At 40.9% G+C, this 23510-nt stretch overlaps 1 protein-coding gene across 3 annotated transcripts in view; it reads right to left on the bottom strand.

The window, feature by feature from the left end:
* Positions 1-18954: 18954 nt before the first annotated feature.
* LOC133663434 (tubulin-specific chaperone cofactor E-like protein) overlaps positions 18955-23510 on the bottom strand; it is a 34661-nt gene continuing 30105 nt past the window's right edge. For all 3 annotated transcript variants that reach the window (XM_062067891.1, XM_062067892.1, XM_062067893.1), the window contains one exon: positions 18955-23265. In XM_062067891.1, the coding sequence (XP_061923875.1) occupies positions 23059-23265 (207 nt within the window). In that variant the 3' untranslated portion in view covers positions 18955-23058. The remainder of the gene's footprint in view (positions 23266-23510) is intronic.

Below are 23510 nucleotides of genomic sequence, written 5' to 3'. Positions count from 1 at the left end.
AAGTAACGGTGCGTTTCTCTTTAACAGTGACGTCAGTCCGGCAGCAGGGCTCCATTTTGATTGGTCGACGCTTCACCAAGGACGTCACGACGTCCCGCCCCCCGAACGCGTTGCCACGGCGATGAACGTAAACATCACATATTGCATTCACGTAAGATAAATGCTGCATTCTCGGCTCCAAGGAAAGATGGCGACTGTTCATCGGCAATGATTATTCGAGTCCACGTCTTTACAGATGTATTAGGAACATGGATGGATGGGAGAAACATGGCCGGTTAAATGTCACGACTTAAATGAATTAGCGTGTGAATGACGTTTTCACACTCCGCTTGCATGCACTGAATTAGTCAGATTCCGGAAATTGTTCAATCCCTCCATATCCATGAATGATCGATCCAAATGTCGATATTGTCATTACCAAGGGTAGCGTCAGTAGTATGAAGTCGCTATTGCATAATTGGTTCAATTTAGTGCTTTTTATTTTCACAAAAATATTTTTTTTGGTTATGTTGTTCATTTCAGTATCAACAACATTGGTCTTTTAATTACTTTATCAGATCAACACCAAAAATGTGCAGTAGGGGATGGTTGTCACAATGTTATTTAAAAAAGAAAAAAAAGAAAAAGGCAAAGCGGAACACATTTTGAATTTCTAATTGTACTGAAAAGTTGACAAATACATAACATAATGCATCATAACATAAAATGCGCAAGTGCCGCGAACAAACAACCCACATGTTTAGGTCAGCCTACTTTACATGTGATATACAGTATGTATATGTGACAACCAATGGCGGATTACCTCTTACATACACTACTGAAATGCTCTCACATAAACAACTGAAATCTTTTTCTTTTATACACACTACTTAAACACTCTTATAAACACTACTGAAATGCTCTTACATACACTACTGAAATACTCTTACATACACTACTGAAATGCTCTTATAAACACTACTAAATGCTCTTACATACACTACTGAAATACTCTTACATACACTACTGAAATGCTCTTATAAACACTACTAAATGCTCTTACATACACTACTGAAATACTCTTACATACACTACTGAAATGCTCTTATAAACACTACTGAAATGATCTTACATACACTACTGAAATGCTCTTAGAAACACTACTGAAACACTCTTACATACACTACTGAAATGCTCTTATAAACACTACTGAAATGCTCTTACATACACTACTGAAATACTCTTACATACAATACTGAAATGCTCTCATAAACACTACTGAAATGCTCTTACATACACTACTAAAACACTCTTATAAACACTACTGAAACACTCTTATAAGCACTACTGAAACACTCTTATAAACACTACTGAAACACTCTTACATACACTACTGAAATGCTCTTATAAACACTACTAAAACACTCTTATAAACACTACTGAAATGCTCTTACATACACTACTGAAATGCTCTTATAAACACTACTAAAACACTCTTATAAACACTACTGAAATGCTCTTACATACACTACTGAAACACTCTTATAAACACTACTGAAATGTTTTTGTCTCACGCACACACACCTGGAATTATTTTTCACTAGTATGTATAAACGGATTTCACCTGTGTGTGTGTGTACTTTTTACACGTGCGTGTGAGAGACAACAATTTCAGTAGTATGTATGCAAAGATTTCAGTTATGTGTATGAGCGCATCTTACCATTGTGTATACGAGCATGTCACCACTATGTGTAAGAGCATCTTACTAGTGTGTGTGAGAGATGTTGCATTCCGGTTCCGGTTACGAATAATCCCCGCCCCTTTTCAGACAAGTTTTAATGTTTTTTTTTTTTTTTTTAAAGCCAAGTTGTGGACAAAATGTATGCCGACAAGTAGCTTAACCGAGGCGGGAGCTCCACTTCATAATTTGAGGGCTTCAGCGGAGAATATAAGAACACTTTCAATGCAACAAGGGTCGGGCTGCCGCCATGGGTCTCCCCCGCAGGACGCGGCACCTGAGCGGCCACACAGCGGTGCCTTTCTCCTCCCGACAGCCAAGCCGCCTGGAGCAAATGTTACCTTGCCAGTTTGCACCGCACACATGCAACGTTTCACCTCATGGACATTGGGGCAAGAGGAGGAAAAGGTAATTAGACATTATTTATTTCGAAATGATTGTTGAATCCCACGAAATGTAAGACAACATGGCATTGTAGTGAGCTACAATGGTAACATGTCCAAATGTGAGTCACGTCAGTAGCTGATCAAATACTAATGATAATGGATTACATTTATTTAGCGCTTTTCTATCGACTAGATAAGGGTTCCACAAACTACGGCCCACGGGCCGGTTTTGGCCCGCTAAAGTCCAACATCCGGCCCGCTGGAATTTTTTAAAATTTTGTATTATTTTTTTTCAATCTGTCTTTTCTAATCCATTTTTTGGTGTTCCCTAGCCGCTCAGGCAAATCATATTGTCTAAAAATGCATTCTCCCGTATGACTTATATTGTCTTAAGCTGTTTTAATGTGATCTGATTGTTACATTCTTATTTCAGAGTCACCACACAGCTGCATGACCATTTCAACAAGGACGGAATAAACAACCTCTGGATTCATGGAACTTCTCTGCACACAAATATATTAGTTGGAATATTCAATAAATTTCACATAGAAACATTGTGAATATTATTTTCAACAGTGTGTTGAAAACAACCCTTTTTGGTTCAGAAAGGTTCCTTATGTCTTATTATTCATATACTTTCAATACTTGTCGGTGTGTAATTCCAGACATAGATGTAAACATTAATGAGACAACAATGAACATTTTTTTTAACAAGTGAACCCACTTGAAAATGATGGCAACTATGGAATAGACATTTTCACTTCAATTCTGCACTTAATTCAGTGAACAATATAGGATATATAAGGTTTGTTAAAATGTTTTCTTCACTTGTGCAGTGTATTCTGCTAATTAACATTTTATTTAAACATTTTGTAAAAAAATAAAATAAATAAGGAACCTGTTATACAGACCTGTATGAAGTTGCCCACTTTATTATTGCAAATATCAAAATAACACTGCAATACGTTTGTGCTGTGAACATTTATGTTTCTACCGTTGAGGTTTTTAAGTTATTTTAAAATACATGTTCTGACTAGTAATGTCATCCAGCCCCAAAATCACACACACTTTGTCAAAATCTCCCCAAACGTTTGTGATACACAATGTTTTTGTCTTATGATTATTGTATTTAGGTTAGGGGCTAGGTGTAAATATTAACACATTAGCTTAAACAATAATTTTGGACCCAAAAAATATTCAGCACAAATTGGGACAAGTTTGGGAAGATTTTGAGGCGGTGGGGGGGCTGGATGACATCACCAGTCAGAAAATCTATTTTGGAATAACAACAAACTTAACAACACAAACACTTTTTTTTTTTTTACAGCACAAACCAATGGCAGTGTTGTTTTAATATTTGCAATGGTAAGGGGTTTGTGCGATAAACTTAAGCCAGGTGTCATACAAGGCATATGTTCAGCTTATTTGTTTACATTTTAGCTGTCCAAACAAGTATATGTTAAAAGACAGTTTGGCAAGAATATAAAATGTGCCGTCAAAATAAGTGTAAACATCCATCCATTTTCTATCGCTTGTCCCTTTTTTGGGGTCGCGGGAGGTGCTCGAGCCTATCTCAGCTGCATTCTGGCAGAAGGCAGGGTACACCCTGTTCAAGTCGCCACCTCATCACCAGGGGCGCCGAAAAGGGGGGGTAAAGGAGACGGATTCTAGGGGCCCATGATGGAGGGGGGCCCAGAGAGGCCCCTAATGATGATGAAATTATAATACAGGGGCCCCTGTAAAGATTCTTTTCATGGGGCCCAAAATCCCTAGCGGCGCCCCTGCTCATCACAGGGCCAACACAGATAGACAACATTTACATTCACATTCACACACTAGGGCCAATTTAGTGTTGCCAATCAACCTATCTCCAGGTGCATGTCTTTGGAGGTGGGAGGAGCTTATCAATCAATCAATCAATCAATGTTTATTTATATAGCCCTAAATCACAAGTGTCTCAAAGGGCTGTACAAGCCACAACGACATCCTCGGTACAGAGCCCACATACGGGCAAGGAAAAACTCACCCCAGTGGGACGTCGGTGAATGACTATGAGAAACCTTGGAGAGGACCGCATATGTGGGTAACCCCCCCCCCCCCTCTAGGGGAGACCGAAAGCAACGGATGTCGAGTGGGTCTGACATAACATTGTGAAAGTCCAGTCCACAGTGGATCCAACACATCAGCGGGAGTCCAGTCCACAGCGGGGCCAACAGGAAACCATCCCGAGCGGAGACGGGTCAGCAGCGCAGAGATGTCCCCAACCGATGCACAGGCTAGTGGTCCACCCGGGGTCCCGGCTCTGGACAGCCAGCACTTCATCCATGGCCACCGGACCTATGCAACTCCCCCTCGCAAGGGACAGGGGAGAAGAGGAGAGAAGAAAAGAAACGGCAGATCAACTGGTCTAAAAAAGGGGGGGTCTATTTAAAGGCTAGATTATACAAATGAGTTTTAAGATGGGACTTAAATGCTTCTACTGAGGTAGCATCTCTAACTGTTACCGGGAGGGCATTCCAGAGTACTGGAGCCCGAATAGAAAACGCTCTATAGCCCGCAGACTTTTTTTTGGCTCTGGGAATCACTAATAAGCCGGAGTTCTTTGAACGCAGATTTCTTGTCGGGACATATGGTACAATACAATCGGCGAGATAGGCTGGAGCTAAACCGTGTAATATTTTATACGCAAGTAGTAAAACCTTAAAGTCGCATCTTAAGTGCACAGGAAGCCAGTGCAAGTGAGCCACTATAGGCGTAATATGATCAAACTTTCTTGTTTTTGTCAGAAGCCTTGCAGCCGCATTTTGTACCAACTGTAATCTTTTAATGCTAGACATAGGGAGGCCCGAAAATAAAACGTTACAGTAATCGAGACGAGATGTAACGAACGCATGAATAATGATCTCAGCGTCGCTAGTGGACAAGATGGAACGAATTTTAGCGATATTACGGAGATGAAAGAAGGCCGTTTTAGTAACACTCTTAATGTGTGACTCAAACGAGAGAGTTGGGTCGAAGATAATACCCAGATTCTTTACCGAGTCTCCTTGTTTAATTGTTTGGTTGTCAAATGTTAAGGTGGTATTATTAAATAGATGTTGGTGTCTAGCAGGACCGACTTAGGCAGGACTTATCCCCAGGTGCATGTCTTTGGAGGTGGGAGGCAGCCGCAGTACCTGGAGGGAACCCATGCAGTCACGGGGAGAACATGCAAACTCCACACAGAAAAGATCCCGAGCCCGGGACTGAACCCAGGACTACCGTATTTTTCGGAGTATAAGTCGCACCGGCCGAAAATGCCTAATAAAGAAGGAAAAAAAACATATATAAGTCGCACTGGAGTATAAGTCGCATTTTTGGGGGAAATATATTTGATAAAAGCCAACACCAAGAATAGACATTTGAAAGGCAATTTAAAATGTCTAAAGAATAGTGAACAACAGGCTGAATAAGTGTACGTTATATGAGGCATAAATAACCAACTGAGAAGGTGCCTGGTATGTTAACGTAACATATTATGGTAAGAATCATTCAAATAACTATAACACATAGAACATGCTATACGTTTACCAAACAATCTGTCACTCCTAATCACTAAATCCCATGAAATCTTATAAGTCTAGTCTCTTACGTGAATGACATAAATAATATTATTTGATATTTTACGCTAATGTGTTAATCATTTCACACATAAGTTGCTCCTGAGTATAAGTCGCACCCCCGGCCAAACTATGAAAAAAACTGCAATTTATAATCCGAAAAATATGGTACTACATGTGTCTGGGCCGGTACGCTGTTTGTATGGTGGAAAAGCGGACGCGTCGACAGGTTGTAGAGGACGCTAAAGGCAGTGCTATGACGGCAGGCCCTTAATATTGTTGTCCGGGTGAAAATCGGGAGAAATTCGGTAGAATGGTTGCCCTGGGAGATTTTCGGGAGGGGCACTAAAGTGTTATTTTGATATTTGCAATAATAAAGTGGGCAACTTCATACAGGTCTGTATAACAGGTTCCTTATTTATTTATTTTTTACAAAATGTTTAAATAAAATGTTAATTAGCAGAATACACTGCACAAGTGAAGAAAACATTTTAACAAACCTTATATATCCTATATTGTTCACTGAATTAAGTGCAGAATTGAAGTGAAAATGTCTATTGCATAGTTGCCATCATTTTCAAGTGGGTTCACTTGTTGAAAAATGTTCATTGTTGTCTCATTAATGTTTACATCTATGTCTGGAATTACACACCGTATTACACAAGTATTGAAAGTATATGAATAATAAGACATAAGGAACCTTTCTGAACCAAAAAGGGTTGTTTTCAACACACTGTTGAAAATAATATTCACAATGTTTCTATGTGAAATTTATTGAATATTCTAATTAATATATTTGTGTGCAGAGAAGTTCCATGAATCCAGAGGTTGTTTATTCCGTCCTTGTTGAAATGGTCATGCAGTTGTGTGGTGACTCTGAAATAAGAATGTAACAATCAGATCACATTAAAACAGCTTAAGACAATATAAGTCATACGGGAGAATGCATTTTTAGACAATATGATTTGCCTGAGCGGCTAGGGGACACCAAAAAATGGATTAGAAAAGACAGATTGAAAAAAAATAATACAAAATTTTAAAAAATTCCAGCGGGCCGGATGTTGGACTTTAGCGGGCCAAAACCGGCCCGCGGGCCGTAGTTTGTGGAACCCTTATCTAGTTGATAGAAAAGCGCTAAATAAATGTAATCCATTATCATTAGTATTTGATCAGCTACTGACGTGACTCACATTTGGACATGTTACCATTGTAGCTCACTATAGTGAGCTACAATGTAAGACAAATGTAAGACAACATGGCATTGTATACAATGCCATGTTGTCTTACATTTCGTGGGATTCAACAATCATTTAGAAATAAATAATGTGTAATTACCTTTTCCTCCTCTTGCCCCAATGTCCATGAGGTGAAACGTTGCATGTGTGCGGTGCAAACTGGCAAGGTAACATTTGCTCCAGGCTGCTTGGCTGTCGGGAGTAGAAAGGCACCGCTGTGTGGCCGCTCAGGTGCCGCGTCCTGCGGGGGAGACCCATGGCGGCAGCCCGACCCTTGTTGCATTGAAAGTGTTCTTATATTCTCCGCTGAAGCCCTCAAATTATGAAGTGGAGCTCCCGCCTCGGTTAAGCTACTTGTCGGCAGACATTTTGTCCACAACTTGGCTTTAAAAAAAATAAAACAAATAAAAACTTGTCTGAAAAGGGGCGGGGATTATTCGTAACCGGAACCGGAATGCAACATCTCTCACACACACTAGTAAGATGCTCTTACACATAGTGGTGACATGCTCGTATACACAATGGTAAGATGCGCTCATACACATAACTGAAATCTTTGCATACATACTACTGAAATTGTTGTCTCTCACACGCACGTGTAAAAAGTACACACACACACAGGTGAAATCCGTTTATACATACTAGTGAAAAATAATTCCAGGTGTGTGTGCGTGAGACAAAAACATTTCAGTAGTGTTTATAAGAGTGTTTCAGTAGTGTATGTAAGAGCATTTCAGTAGTGTTTATAAGAGTGTTTTAGTAGTGTTTATAAGAGCATTTCAGTAGTGTATGTAAGAGTGTTTCAGTAGTGTTTATAAGAGTGTTTCAGTAGTGTATGTAAGAGCATTTCAGTAGTGTATGTAAGAGCATTTCAGTAGTGTTTATAAGAGCATTTCAGTAGTGTTTATAAGAGTGTTTCAGTAGTGTTTATACGAGTGTTTCAGTAGTGTATGTAAGAGCATTTCAGTAGTGTTTATAAGAGTGTTTCAGTAGGGTGTGTGAGAGAAAAACATTTCAGTTGTTTATGTGAGAGCATTTCAGTAGTGTATGTAAGAGCATTTCAGTAGTGTTTATAAGAGTGTTTCAGTAGTGTGTATTGTCACATATGCATGTACACTAGATGGCAGTGTTGCCCTGTTTGAGAGTGTCACAACATTGATGTTTACGGCAGACGACTTGCTTTACGGTAGGACAAAAACGTGTCTGTTGTTGTTGTGTGATGTTGCCGCACTGAGTGGACGTTCATGAAAACTGCCTACAATAAACCCACCTAAAGAAACAAAGAACTAACCCTCGATCATTCACATGGTGTCAGAAGTGGTCCGTGAGTCACGAAGTTCAATTTAAGATGGAAATAGACGACATGGCGAAGTTTAATCCCCCAGCGAGTTTTGCCTTTGACAAGCCGACGGAATGGCTCGACTGGAGACAGCGCTTTGAGCGATACAGACTCGCAACGAAACTCAACAATGAGGATGGTGACGTGCAGGTGAGCTGCCTGATTTATGCAATGGGCAACGAAGCAGAAAATATATATAAATCGTTCACCTTTGCCGAAGACGGACATAGAAACAACTTTGACCGCGTGGTGAAAAAGTTCGACGAGTATTTTTTCCCGAGGAGGAATATTATCCATGAGAGAGCATGTTTTCACCAGCGTGTCCAGCGGCCTGGGGAGAAGGCAGAGTGTTTTATCAGATCCCTGTACGATCTGTCAGAGCACTGTGAGTTCGGTGCCTGCCGGGATGAAAATATCCGCGACCGTATTGTTGTCGGGATAATTGACAAGGAGCTCTCACGCAGGCTACAGCTAATGGCGGACCTAACGCTCGCACTGACAATACAGACCGTCAGGCAGTCAGAGGAGGTTGCGGCACAGGTAAACCTGCAGGGAGACAAGATGGGATCAGTACAGGAGGTGCGTTACAAACAACAACATCATTGGAAACAACAACAAGGCAAGACAAAAGACAGAAAATGGGGGAATGAAAATAAATGTGGAAAATGCGGGAAAGCTGAGCATGGCAGAGAGGGAAAATGCCCTGCAAGAAAAGCTACTTGCCACAACTGCCATAAAATCGGACATTGGGCCAGATTGTGTCGCAACAGCAACAAGTCAGTGAATGAAGTCACAGAAACTGGCCATGTTGAACAAACATCCTATTTCTTAGGTTCAGTGTGCAGTGGAGATGAGAAAGAACAGTGGACTGTTCAACTACAGGTGGATTCTATCCCAATCGAATTTAAAATTGACACAGGAGCTGATGTCAGTGTATTAAGTGAGGATGCGTTTCACACACTCACCCCACTGAGAGCACTGGAACCTGCTGACATTCCTCTGGACAGCCCAGGAGGTGAACTGTTGTGTCTGGGCCGATTTAAAGCAACAGTTAGCTACAAAGGGAAGGATTACCCCTTTAAAGCATACGTGGTGCGCGGCAGTAGTGTCAACAATCTACTCAGCCGGTCCCTTTCAGTAAGAATGAACTTGGTGCGACGAGTCGACGAAGTGACACACACCACCACAGGACATCAGCAAGCTTACGGTGAGCATGGCACACTAAACACTGAACCAGTTAGAATACAGCTGAAAGATGGTGCCCAACCGTATGCTGTTCATTCCGCACGACGTGTGCCCTTCCCAATATTACAAAAAGTCAAAGATGAAATACACAGGATGGAGTATAACGGCATCATAGAGCCAGTAACACAGCCAACTGAATGGTGTGCACCAATGGTACCTGTTCTGAAGAAGAACACTGGCAAAGCCAGGATATGTGTGGACTTGAAACGGCTTAACGATTCAGTCAAAAGAGAGCGTTATATTTTACCTACCTCGGATGAGATCACGGCCAAGCTCAGTGGAGCAACGGTGTTCTCCTCTCTTGATGCTGCGAGTGGGTTCTGGCAGATCCCGCTGCACTCAGACAGCTGCAAGCTAACAACTTTTATTACACCGTTTGGCAGATACTGTTTTAAGAGATTACCATTCGGGATCACCAGCGCACCGGAAATCTTCCAGCGAAAAATGCTGGAGACGCTGCAAGGGCTGGAAGTTGTTGAGGTTTTTATGGACGACATCCTGGTCTATGGGACCTCGATGGAACAGCATGACATTAGACTTGAAAAGGTACTTCAATGTGTTGAATCAGCAGGCTTGAAGCTCAATAAAGACAAATGCTCCCTCAGACAAAGCCAACTACGTTTTTTGGGACACCTCATCGATCAGTCAGGGGTCAGACCCGACCCTGACAAAGTTGAGGCCATTCGACAGCTGGCCCCACCAAGAAATGTCCAGGAGCTTAAAAGAGTTCTGGGCATGGTGAACTACCTGGGGAGGTATGTTCCTAGCCTATCTACAATAGGTCAACCATTATATGAGCTTTTGAAAAGCAGGAACATCTGGACCTGGAGCCACACACAGCAGGCAGCATTTGAGAACATTAAGGAGATGCTGACCACAGCACCGGTTCTTTCCTTCTACGATGTTGCTAAGCCCACAGCTGTGTCTGCCGACGCCAGTAGTTATGGCCTGGGGGGCGTATTGCTCCAACTCCATGGAGAGGAGTGGAAGCCAGTAGCTTACTGCTCCAGACGTCTCACTGAAGCCGAAACACGTTACGCCCAGATCGAGAAAGAGTGTCTGGCTGGTGTATGGGCCTGTGAAAAATTTGACAAGTACGTTTGCGGCTTGGATCAGTTCAGGCTTGAGACCGATCACAAACCATTAGTACCGCTTGTCAACAATAGAAGTCTGGACAATGTTCCCTTAAGATGTCAGCGGTTACTGATGAGACTCCTGAGGTACAAACCGGTAGCAGAATATGTGCCAGGGAAAAACTCTTGTAGTTGCAGATGCCCTGTCTCGTAGCCCACAAACGCACACAAAAGGAGAGACTGACACTCAGGATGATGTGGCGTGCTACGTAGCCACAGTGATGCAGGGCATCCCAGCGTCTCCAACCAGAATGGAGAGCATCAGGACAGCAACAATGGCCGACAGCCAGCTGCAGGCTGTCATCAAACTAATCAGGTCAGGATGGCCAGAACACATTGCTAATGTCCCACCGTGTGCCAGAGACTTTCTAAAAGTGAAAAATGAACTATCAGAAGCTGATGCCTTGGTCACACGAGGAAACAGAATTGTTATTCCAAAGTTATTAAGAGCAGATATTTTGCAGAAAATACACGATGGACATCAAGGGCTCACAAAGTGCAGAGAAAGGGCCAAAACATCGGTTTGGTGGCCAGGACTCTCTGTAGGACTTAAGAACATTGTAGAGTCGTGCAGGACCTGTCAGGAGCAGAAGCGAGCTCAGCAGAAGGAGCCACTCATCTCCACACCCCTGCCAGACCGTCCATGGAAACAAATAGCTCTTGACCTTTGCGAACACAACAAGCACGATTATCTGGTGATATCTGATTACTATTCACGGTACCTGGAAATCCTGCATCTACCATCAACAACCAGCGCTCAGGTTATTCAGAGACTGAAAGCAACCTTCGCTAGGTTTGGTATCCCGGACGAGGTGGTGAGTGACAACGGACCTCAATTTTCCAGTGCGGAATTCCAGGAGGTGGCGCGACAACTGGACTTCAGACACATTACGTCTAGTCCTCACCACCCTCAAGGAAACGGACATGCAGAAAGAGCAGTGCAGACAGCAAAGAGAATCCTCCGACAGGACGATCCACTGATAGCTCTCATGTGCTATCGTTCGACTCCCTGCACTACCACAGGAGTTAGCCCAGCAGAACTGCTGATGGGGAGGAAGATCCGAACAACTCTCCCTACGCTCGAGAAAAATCTGCAACCTAAATGGCCCAACAGAAAGACTGTCAAGCAAAAGGATGCTAAAGAGAAGACTAAACAAGCCTTCTATTACAATCGCCGTCATGGTGCCAGACATCTTCCTGCTCTACAGAAGGGAGATAATGTATACATCAAGCTGGACAACGAAAAATCTTGGAAGACGCCAGCAGTTGTCTCAAAAGAAAGTATTACTCCGAGATCTTATATCGTCAATACACAGGGAGGAGCAGTGCTGCGGCGTAACAGACTTCATCTTCGGGCACAACCAATCCCCGAGCCGGAAAAGACTACCCCACCTGTGCACACCAATGAGAGTGGTGGGATGATTTCTCAATCACTGTGTGCCACCGTTACGGAGGATAGCTGCCCCAATCCAAGTGAGCTGACAACCCCAACACAAACAGCAGGACATGTTTTGACCAGGTCTGGCCGTGTCAGTAAGCCAGCCGCTAAACTGGACTTGTAGGGAAGTGTTTTGGGTGTTTCACATTGGACAATGGGGTGGAAAAAAAAACAAAAACACCTATGGCCTTTGGGGGGGAAGAAGAAGAAGAGAGATGACACAATCATCTGTTTACTTTGAGAATGCACATTGAGTTATGTTTACGGAACATTTGTGTAACAGTTATGTAGCTTCTGTACATTTTGATAAGAGTAATTGCTTCCATTTTTATTGCGACAAAGGAAGTACACTTTGAGTTATTTGCAACTAAGACCTATTTTTACAGATTTGAATTTACTGTTACATAGCCCACTTGCGGTTTGAAAGTATTAGACAATGATGTGGCATCACAATTGTAATATTGTTCATTTCAATTGAGCTATTATTACCTGTTAAGATACACTTTGCAGTTATTTGATATAACTTGAAAAGAAGGGAGATGTCACATATGCATGTACACTAGATGGCAGTGTTGCCCTGTTTGAGAGTGTCACAACATTGATGTTTACGGCAGACGACTTGCTTTACGGTAGGACAAAAACGTGTCTGTTGTTGTTGTGTGATGTTGCCGCACTGAGTGGACGTTCATGAAAACTGCCTACAATAAACCCACCTAAAGAAACAAAGAACTAACCCTCGATCATTCACATGTATAAAAGAAAAAGATTTCAGTTGTTTATGTGAGAGCATTTCAGTAGTGTATGTAAGAGGTAATTCTGAATAATGTCCCTAACGGCCCCTCATAGCGGATGCTGGTCTCTCAAAGAGGGGAAGCTCAATTTCGGCCTACATCATAAAATGTGTTGGTTTATTTATACGTAAATTCTACCCTCCGTTCCTTTTTAAGAAAGTGACCTGTGACCCTGTCGTACCAAGAAGGTGTCTTTTCCAGGATTTGACAAGTGTCCTCTCAATGGCCAGCAGAGCTAGGCTGCTTAAACGGCCTTGGCCCATGGTGTTGCGGGTGTAAGACTTCCATCCATCATCCATTTTCTATCGCTTGTCCCTTTCGGAGTTACGGGGGGGGGGGGGGGGGGGGGGGGGGGGGGCTGAAGCCTATTTCAGCTGCATTCGGGCGGAAGGCGGGGTACACTGGACAAGTCGCCACCTCATCTCAGGGCCAACACAGATAGACAGACAAAATTCCCACTCACATTCACACACTCTGGACCATTTGGTGTTGCCAATCAACCTATCCCCAGGTGCATGTTTTTGGATTGAGCCGCTTTAAACAGGAGAAGCTCCTCTCCAGACCTCCACCCCAGATCACACCTCACTCCTCCACCTCTCCAAAGTGGGCTGGCTCAGGGTGGAGGACAGAGTAAAACAACTTGCACTGAGCCTAGTCTATAAAGTTCGCTACACCTCCCTGATACCGAAGTACATGTCAAACTACTTCCATAACGTAAATGACCACCATAAGCACAACACCAGGGGGAGCTCCACAAACCACGTTAAACCCAGATTCCGATCTAACAAAGGTCTTAACTCATTCTCCATCTATGCCACATCAATATGGAATGCACTCCCAACAGGTGTAAAAGAAAGTGCATCTCTACCCTCCTTCAAAACCGCACTAAAAGAACACCTCCAGGCAACTACAACCCTAGTTGTTGTTCAACACCCTCCCCCCACCACATCCTACCTCCCCGGATTGTAAATAATCAAATGTATATACTTGTTCTCATGCTTTCTGAGCTCACTATGTTCACTGCTCGCTGTACATATCTTACGAAGTCAGACCTACACTGTTTCAATGTCCATTTCTCAGATGATATAATTGTTGATAACTGAAGTGCTGATATCAACCAAACCTAACCCTCCCACCCCAACCCCATCCACATCCCACCCCCCGGATTGTAAATAATGTAAATAATTCAATGTATATACTCTGATGATTAACTTGTGTGATGACTGTATTATGCTGATAGTATATATTTGTACCATGAATTGATTAACGTGGACCCCGACTTAAACAAGTTGAAAAACTTATTCGGGTGTTACCATTAAGTGGTCAATTGTACGGAATATGTACTGCACTGTGCAATCTACTAATAAAAGTTTCAATCAATCAATCAATCTACATCTGCAGATGTAGCTCCAATCGTTGGCACTAATGACAATAGTTTGTACACACAAATGTATGTTTGTTGTTCAATAAAAAAACAACCAAAAAAAACATTAAAATTATCTGCCATTATGTGCAGCTTGCTACCTAGCTAGCTCGCTAGCTGGGACTGGCGCGAGGCTAGTGTGACGTGTGTCCGCCTGTGAGTGCTTTAAGATGGTGGAGGGGCTCAACAGCACCCGCTGCTCGGTAAGGACAGAAACTGCAGAGTGAAAGAAGTCAGTCTCCAAACACAGAAAAACACCAGAAATAGAAGCTCTATTTGTCGCTAGTCGTTTTTAACAAAGAAAATGTCGCTAAGAGGATCTGGAAAGTCTCCGGTTCAACTCAGAACAACAGAATGAATGTTGAAAAATGCTCCCACAGAAGTTTACAACACAAGATTGCCGATTCGCTCATTTCGCTGTCAATCAAAGAGGGAATCAGCCTTAGACAGATCATCCAATCATCATGCAGAAGTTGAGCGTCCGGGCCAGCCTGCCCCGTAGACCACCAGAAATGCTCAGCGTCCGATGGGCGGGACAACGCCCAGCATTTATCCAATGACTTGTCTCGTTTCGCAGCAGTGTATGCTTCCCCATTGAAGTCTGTGGACGCCGAGCGTCTGAACTGTTTAAAGGCCTACTGAAATGAGATGTTCTTATTTAAACGGGGATAGCAGATCCATTCTATGTGTCATACTTGATCATTTCGCGATATTGCCATATTTTTGCTGAAAGGATTTAGTAGAGAACATCGACGATAAAGTTCGCAACTTTTGGTCGCTGATAAAAAAGCCTTGCCTGTACCGGAAGTAGCTTGACGTCACAGGTTGTGGAGCTCCTCACATCTGCACATTGTTTACAATCATGGCCACAAGCAGCGAGAGCGATTCGGACCGAGAAAGGGACGATTTCCCCATTAATTTGAGCGAGAATGAAAGATTTGTGGATGAGGAAAGTGAGAGTGAAGGACTAGAGGGCAGTGGAAGCGATTCAGATAGGGAAGATGCTGTGAGAGGCGGGTGGGACCTGATATTCAGCTGGGAATGACTAAAACAGTAAATAAACACAAGACATATATATACTCTATTAGCCACAACACAACCAGGCTTATATTTAATATGCCACAAATTAATCCCACATAACAAACACCTCCCCCCTCCCGTCCATATAACCCGCCAATACAAATCAAACACCCGCACAACACACTCAATACCACAGCCCAAAGTACCGTTCACCTTCGCAAAGTTCATACAGTACATATATTTCCCCAAAGTTACGTACGTGACATGCACATAGCGGCACGCACGTACGGGCAATCGATCAAATGTTTGGAAGCCGCAGCTGCATACTCACGGTAGCGCATATCCAACTCAAAGTCCTCCTGGTAAGAGTCTCTGTTGTCCCATCTCCGCAAGCATGTGTATCCAACTCAAAGTCCTCCTGGTAAGAGTCTCAGTTGTCCCAGTTCTCCACAGGCCAATAATAAAGCTTGACTGTCATCGTTCGGGAATGTAAACAATGAAACACCGGCTACAACGTAGCCGCTACGTGTTTGTGTTGCTGCAGCCGGCCGCTAATACACCGCTTCCCACTTACAGCTTTCTTCTTTGCTATCTCCATTGTTCATTAAACAAATTGCAAAAGATTCACCAACACAGATGTCCAGAATACTGTGGAATTTTGCGATGCACTTTACTAATCTAACCCGGCCGTATTGGCATGTGTTGCAATGTTAAGATTTCATCATTGATATATAAACTATCAGACTGCGTGGTCGGTAGTAGTGGGTTTCAGTAGGCCTTTAAAGCACTGTGAAGCTGCGGGAATGAGAGAGAGGAAAGTCGCGTCGTTACCAGTGATAAGAAGCTGATTCTGAACAAAAGAGCGCTTTGTAGCGCATATTTAGTCAGTAACATGTACACACAACACTATATATTTAATCACTTATTTTTGGACATTTTAGGGGAACTCAGCTTCCCTTGCAGTCTTAGAGCAATCGCCACTGGTGACAACCAACTCCATCCATCCATCCATTTTCTACCGCTTATTCCCTTCGGGGTCACGGGGGGCCAACTCCTTCAAGAAAATGTGACGACCCTACCAAATTAGAATTTTTTGCTAGCATCAAGGCTAACAACTGTGTCGAACTAGTTCGCTAGCTAATAAAAATAATAGCTTTCCCTTTACATCTTTTAAGGGCAAAGCTAGTTCTGTTATAACCCCATTGTGTACAGTAAACCCTTGTTCATGGTGGTTAATTAGTTCAGGGCCTGACCGTGTTATATGAATATTCACAAAGTAGGACAGCTAATGCATAAAAAAAACAGCCCCTATCTTTTTATGTAGCAGTTCACATTAAGAAAAAATGTGAAGTGTAATGTGAACGCAATCTGATCCGCATGCTTGCATGACATCACATATGCTGCAGTGTTGACGGAAATAAACATGACTTCATAGCCAGTAGGTCTCAGTCGTGGTGCATTTTTGGCAATTTCAAGAATTTTGTGGAATTTAAGTCAACATTTTGTGAACCGCATCATTGCGCGTAGAAGACTAAGAAGGAAGAGGGCAAGAAATTTGTCTCTCGCAGTTTGTGGGACATTTGTTTCAGCGCCTGCTCCACAGGGCGTGAGGATGAGCAGTCAGAGAGAGAATTGGTGGAACATTGATGTGAGTTCCTAAAACATTATTTTTGCATGTTTTCTGCTCATTTGTCAATTATTTATTTGGCAACCGTTTATTTTGACAATTATGACGCTTATCGCTTTTTGATTACGTATTGGTCGGATGACCCGATTGTTCAGACTGCAGTCACATCGGATATTTATATCCACATACGAAAGAGGCATTGGCCGGATAAAAAAAAATGGAATTCCACTGTTCACATTGAAATAAAAAAAAATCTAATACAGGTTACATGTGGGCAGAAACAATTTAATCAACCTGCATTGTGAACAATGCCTTAGTCACCTTTACACTCGTTGAATCCAATATAGTAATGCTGTCTCTGAGGCTGAGCCAATCAATGGCCACGATACTGAAGAACACGCTCTGTTTGTCTTCACATCTGCTTGTATTGGTTTCATTTAATGGCCAATACAACTGTAGTGTTGATCATTTTAGTTCACTAAGCTATTTCATCCTTGCAAATGCTTAATTTAGGCCATAAATATGTAGAATATGCTTTAAAACAAAATATTGTTGACCCCCAAAAAATCTGTCATTGAGATGAAATCACAAACTTTGAAACGCGGTGTACGACTGTACTAGCTGAATAGTTACAATTTGGCATGCAAAACGCAAAAAGTCTTGTCACCTCAAGTTCAACATGTAGGTGAATTCTGATCACAATTTAGTACATTTTGATAGGACAATTTGAGACAGCGCCCTCTAGTTGACAATTTGAAACAGCGCCCTCAGACATAACAAGTGTGACAAACAATGTCGTTCTCCGCCCACCCCGAATTGACAGATAATCCATAAATTGGTTCATGGTTTCAGTTGTCAGGGGAAAAGGTGTTTTTTAGCAGAATTACAAAAATAAAAAATAAAAAAACGGGTCTTATCCAAATGATTGAAATACAAAATGGAGGGCCTCTCTGAATTTTGTACAAAACCCAAAACTAGTGAATTTGGCACTTTGCGTAAATCGTAAATAAAAACAGAATACAATGATTTGCAAATCCTTTTCAACTTATATTCAATTGAATAGACTGCAAAGACAAGATACTTAACGTTTGAACTGGTAAACTGTTTTGTTGTTGTTGCAAATATTAGCTCATTTGGAATTTGATGCCTGCAACATGTTTCAAAAAAGCTGGCACAAGTGGCAAAAAAGACTGATAAAGTTGAGGAATGCTCATCAAACACTAATTTGGAACATCCCACAGGTGAACAGGCTAATTGGGAACAGGTGGGTGCCATGATTGGGTCTAAAAGCAGCTTGTATTGAAAATGTGTAGTGCATTATGAAGCCTAAAATACCACAACGGAGACCCCGGACTGTTGAACAACATAAGCTGTACATCAAGCAAGAATGGGAAAAATTCCACTAGAAAAGCTAAAAAAAAGTTGTCTCCTCAGTTCCCAAACATTTAGTGAGTGTTGTTACAAGGAAAGGCCATGTAACACAGTGGTAAAAATGCCCCATGTGCCAACTTTTTTGTAATGTGTTGCTGCCATTATATTAAAAAAAAAAAAGTTTCTCAGTTCTAACATTAAATATCTTGACTTTGCAGTGTATTCAATTGAATATAAGTTGAAAAGGACTTGCAAATCATTATATTCTGTTTTTATTTACAATTTACACAACGTGCCATCTTCACTGGTTTTGTAGATTATTCTAAATGTTATGACATTTTGACCAAAAGCATATGTTCCAAATACATTTACTGTGTAATGATCAGATAGATACCAGTTTTGGTGGATCTGTTAATGCCGTTGGACTTTCTGTCAAAACTATCCAAACTCACAGAAAAGTGAAGAATCTGTAGACTACATATTTTCTTTATGTTTAAATAACAACTTAAATGTCCATTTAAATAGGCATCAATCTTTAATGTTGCAGTTTAGTCATTTGACATTTCATGGGCTCTTTTCCCATTCAGTGATTGTAGGAGGATGACAATATAACAATATTTTAGAAATTATTTGGAGAAAAAAACCCAATAATTGTTATATTGTCCGTATTGCTCAGCAGAGACAGTGAAAACTTTCCTTGTAAACCAATGTTAAAATTAAATACAATATGCAAATACAGCAAGTAGTGTTATATCGTCATATTTGTCTTCACATCTTCTGGTATACTATTCAAGTATCTCAGTGGTGTCAAAGGCTAGATTAAATCTATTATAGCAGGAAATACAGGGGTAAATTTTGATATGGGTCACATAGACACTGACTCACCCTGTATATGTAACAAATCAAAGGCTATATAGCCATAACAAACACGTTTCTGGCAAATAACCAGAAATGAATTAAAGGGCTTCAATGCAGCATGTATTGATGCAGCGCGTGGAACCCGTTTAGGTCTTGTTGGACTGTTTTAACATAAGCGGTCGATGTACCTGAAACTGAAACAAGCCACTGATTGCATATTTACTTGTTACTTTCGCCAGAGACACAAAAATATGTTTGAACCAACGGCAGTTTATTAACATTGCTCTTCTACAGTGGTACCTCAACATAAGAGTGCCCATACTTAGGAGTGTTTTGAGACAAGAGCGGTCACTCAGCTCATTGTTATTTTTCAAGTTGCAAGCAAAAAATGTGACTTACAAGCATCCCTGCCATAAGTTGTCATCAGAAATGACACAGTGAAACCTTTAATACCTGCCCAAAACAACCGGTCTTACTCGCTGGCATTAGTTCGTAGTTAGAGATGGACATAACTTTGTTTTTTCAACCATAGTAAAGACACAAGTGAGTGTGAAGGACAGTGCAGAGAAAAAGAAGCAGGTTATATTCATTGAATTAAGAAAATATAACATCTAACACATAACCAAGCGTGTCGCCAAGTTGGTGAAGTAATTAGAGCATATCACTGCTAGTTTGCGCCATACTGAAGCAGAATGAGTCTAATTCCAGTCAAGGATGTTGAAATAATATTTAAAGAGCATACATTTAACCACGAAAATATGTATAACCTGATGATGGTTTGTTTGATGGAAAAACAGCTGGAAGGAATTACCATAAAAGTCCACTCTCCAAGGCTCTATATTACATTACTTCAAAAACTACAGTACAGTAGTTCTTAAAAGCAAATCCTATCGTATTGTTTTCATCCAATGTTTCTTATCTCAAAGTTTGTTTTTATTTTTAAAAGGCATGTTACATGTTAAACTTGTGCTGTTTCGGAGGGACCAAGCACCAACTAAATTCATTTCAGATTTTATTTGAGATACAAGTGTTTTGTTTCAAGAGCTCTGTCACAGATTAAGCACGTAAATTGAGGTCCTACTGTATTATCATGTAATATTTACTCCTGTGGGGTAATTTCGTTGCATGTTTTGAGTAAGATGACAATAAGGCTTTTGTACATCTTTGCAAACTTTTCTTCTGGTACAAAAAACTAAAACAAAAGGATGCATTTTGTAAGTTGTTGTGGTAGACTCCAGGGTAATACTTAGATGCTTTTATTTTGACGCTTACTTTGTATTGAACCGGAAGTCACGGTTCGCGCGTTTCATGTTGTGTAACTAGACAGTAGTTATGTTGCTGTTGACAATACTACGACACATGTCAACATAAAAGGACCAATTTTCACAGAAATGACCTCTTTGGGTCTTGAATCTTATGTTGAGAAAAGCTGTCGACCATGGTGTAGTGTCGACTTAAGCAGGCACATGGTCGACCAGGACTTAATGAGTTGGTTGACATAAAACTGGCTGTCAAAATAAACAGGACCAAAAGTGGGTTCCACTGTATAGCCATTCTACTGCACATTAACAGAAACTCCTTCACTTGTTAGATGCTTAATAGAAAAAATACATTAAACTAAGGGTGTCCAAAGTCTGGACCGGGTCAATTTTCATCCCACAGCTGTTTTTTTTTATATTCTAAAAATGTGATAATTACCTTTGAGATATTTTATTACAAATGGATGGATGCGTGGATTACTTAGATTGGTGACTCACATCGACATAACCGAAAATAGCTTTGACCATGCTTTTGTACACACGCAAATCTTACTTGTTATAAAATGGCATTTTCTTAATTGTTTTGATAGAATCCATGTTCCATCCATCCATCCATCCATTTTCTACCAATTGTCCCTTTCGGGGTCGCGGGGGGTACGGTACATGCTTTTATTCTGAAGTTTATTGGAGGACGTTTAGTTAACTGGTTTTTGAGCTTTGCACAAGTAGACGTGCTGGAGGACTGCTTGTAACAGAGCACTTATATTGAAGATTTTTGGTGCAAGACAATATAATTCGATATTTTTGTTTTGCTGCTTTCAAACAGATATTCAATATCAATATCAAATTGGGACACCCCTAATAATAAGAACATGGTGGACCAAGACTTCATAATTTGGTCGACTTTCGGGCTGCAACTATAAGTCACTCAAATCATCGACAAAGATTTGGAATGTTCATGTTTACACATTTTTTCACTGAAGTAAATAATTGAGTCTATAAAACCCGAAAATTACCGGATAAAAATATTTTTTGCACTGAATGTCATTTACAGGATTCATGTTTGATTTATTTTCCAGTGTGGTTAAAACCAGTCATATCGAGAACATTTCTTACATATTAATGTACTATATTTACACGTACAAAATGAATTATAATCAAGTTGCGGACTTAACGTCAAACTCAAACAATTACAGCAGATCTTTAGCAATAATTGTTTGACTCCTCGTCTAATTGAAAAAAATAATCGCTGACTAGTCGACAAGTAAAATAATCGTTAGTTGCATCCCTAGTCTACTTCGATGGGTTTTCAACCTAAACAGGCTCCACTGTATTAACTTTCAAGTACTTTGTATTGGTTTTACCTTTTTTGAAAAAATTAAAACAATCAAAATGCCCTCGCAATGCTTTGCTTATTCTGACTGCGGTCAGTCCTTGGTGGAAAACGTTTGGACATCAGCCCAGTGATTAATTTTAGAGTTACACAGCATGGGTTTGTTGAGTTGTTTTGTCATTAATTGGTGTCCATGTAACATTGGTGTCCAACATCAATAACCTGTTGATTCCATTTCCATTTTAGTTAGTAATCCTTCAACATACCCAGAGTGTGTACCAAATAAGATGTTTTCACATACTTTTTTGATGCAAAAAGGTTGAAAATGTGTCGTAATGAAAGATTAAAAAAACAAAAAACAGTAGCACAACAGAAGTCAAAGTCCAGAACGTAAATACATACTATATTTTTACTAATTTAATTGACAACTATATGTTCAGTGCACTAACATTATACATTTAAATATTTGGTGTATGGTTGATAAATGCTTGAACATGTTTTAAAATATTTGCATATTCATTGATTTTTCACTGAGTAAGAAGATGAATACATTTACTTTTAGCAACATTGTGGACAATTCATAGTTCATAAATAGTCAGAATACAGTGTATTTCATATCTCTAAACAACTCTAATTTTTCTTAATGATTATGTCTCGAACATGACACTTAGGCTTATGTATTGTTCTTTTAGTAAGATTTAAACAGGGTTTGCAGAGTTGGCATGAAAGGAAAACATTAAAGAGCAATATTATACCTGAAGATGTCAAACCTTTCTTAAAAGAAAAGTTGTTCTCAACACTTAAAAGTAAAGTGATAACACAACATCATTTAGTCCACTCAGCAGCGCCACGTCTCGGTGGTTCAAGGTAGCTTTCGTCACAATTGGCCAAGCAAGTGTGGTTATTTACCTGCCTGTGCAGCCACGGTGCATTCATGCAGAGATAAAGGTGCAGTGGTGGTGCAGCAATGACATCCTATCTGAAGCTGCCAGCTTCCAGCCAGTTGTCAAATTCCATCCGTCCTCCACATCCTGCACTTCAGAGGATGTCCTTAAATAAAGCTTAAATAAATGAAGACCTAACTCAATCCATTTGTAGTCAGAGCCTCACTGCACTCCACAGTGCAGTCATTACAATGCAGCTCATCTTTCTCTTGTATCACTCTTCATTTTAACAAGAGGCTCTGGAGCTATAAGATATACATTTTGCAGTGTTTTCCAGTCAGTTAACCAATCAGTTGGTACTTGTTTGTTACAGAAAATAGCAATGAGTAAAGCAACAGTTCACTTGGTCTTGGGAACAACAAGTATCTCATCACCATCTTGGATATTGTATGAGTGAAGCGCTCGCGTGTTGTATTTTAGCTCTTCAGGACCAAAAGCACTGTTCTTGTCGATGTAATACAATCTCATCCTGTTAGTTGACAGCTGTACCACTGACGTCAGCTGCTTCTTCAGCTCAGCCACAGTCTTGTCCAAACGTATGCATAGCTGGAAAAAACACATTGTTTCTGCATTAATTGGAAAAGGTTGTGCAATTGCGCAGATTCTTGCTGCCTTGACAAGGGTCTGTTACTGCGAGCCTTTTCATTTAAAATGCGCCCTCAGTGTGGAACAACCCTGAAATTTGGGTGTCCCAGTCAAATCTGGCCCTCCCTGTATTTTCCCTTCAACTTAAAGAGCACCTACTATGCAAAACCAATTTTCCTTACCCATTTTTGTGTATTCAAAATCTG

This window comes from Entelurus aequoreus, linkage group LG13 (genome assembly GCF_033978785.1).
Source record: "Entelurus aequoreus isolate RoL-2023_Sb linkage group LG13, RoL_Eaeq_v1.1, whole genome shotgun sequence".
Lineage (NCBI taxonomy): Eukaryota > Metazoa > Chordata > Actinopteri > Syngnathiformes > Syngnathidae > Entelurus > Entelurus aequoreus.
This window is presented reverse-complemented; position numbering and strand designations above follow the sequence as displayed.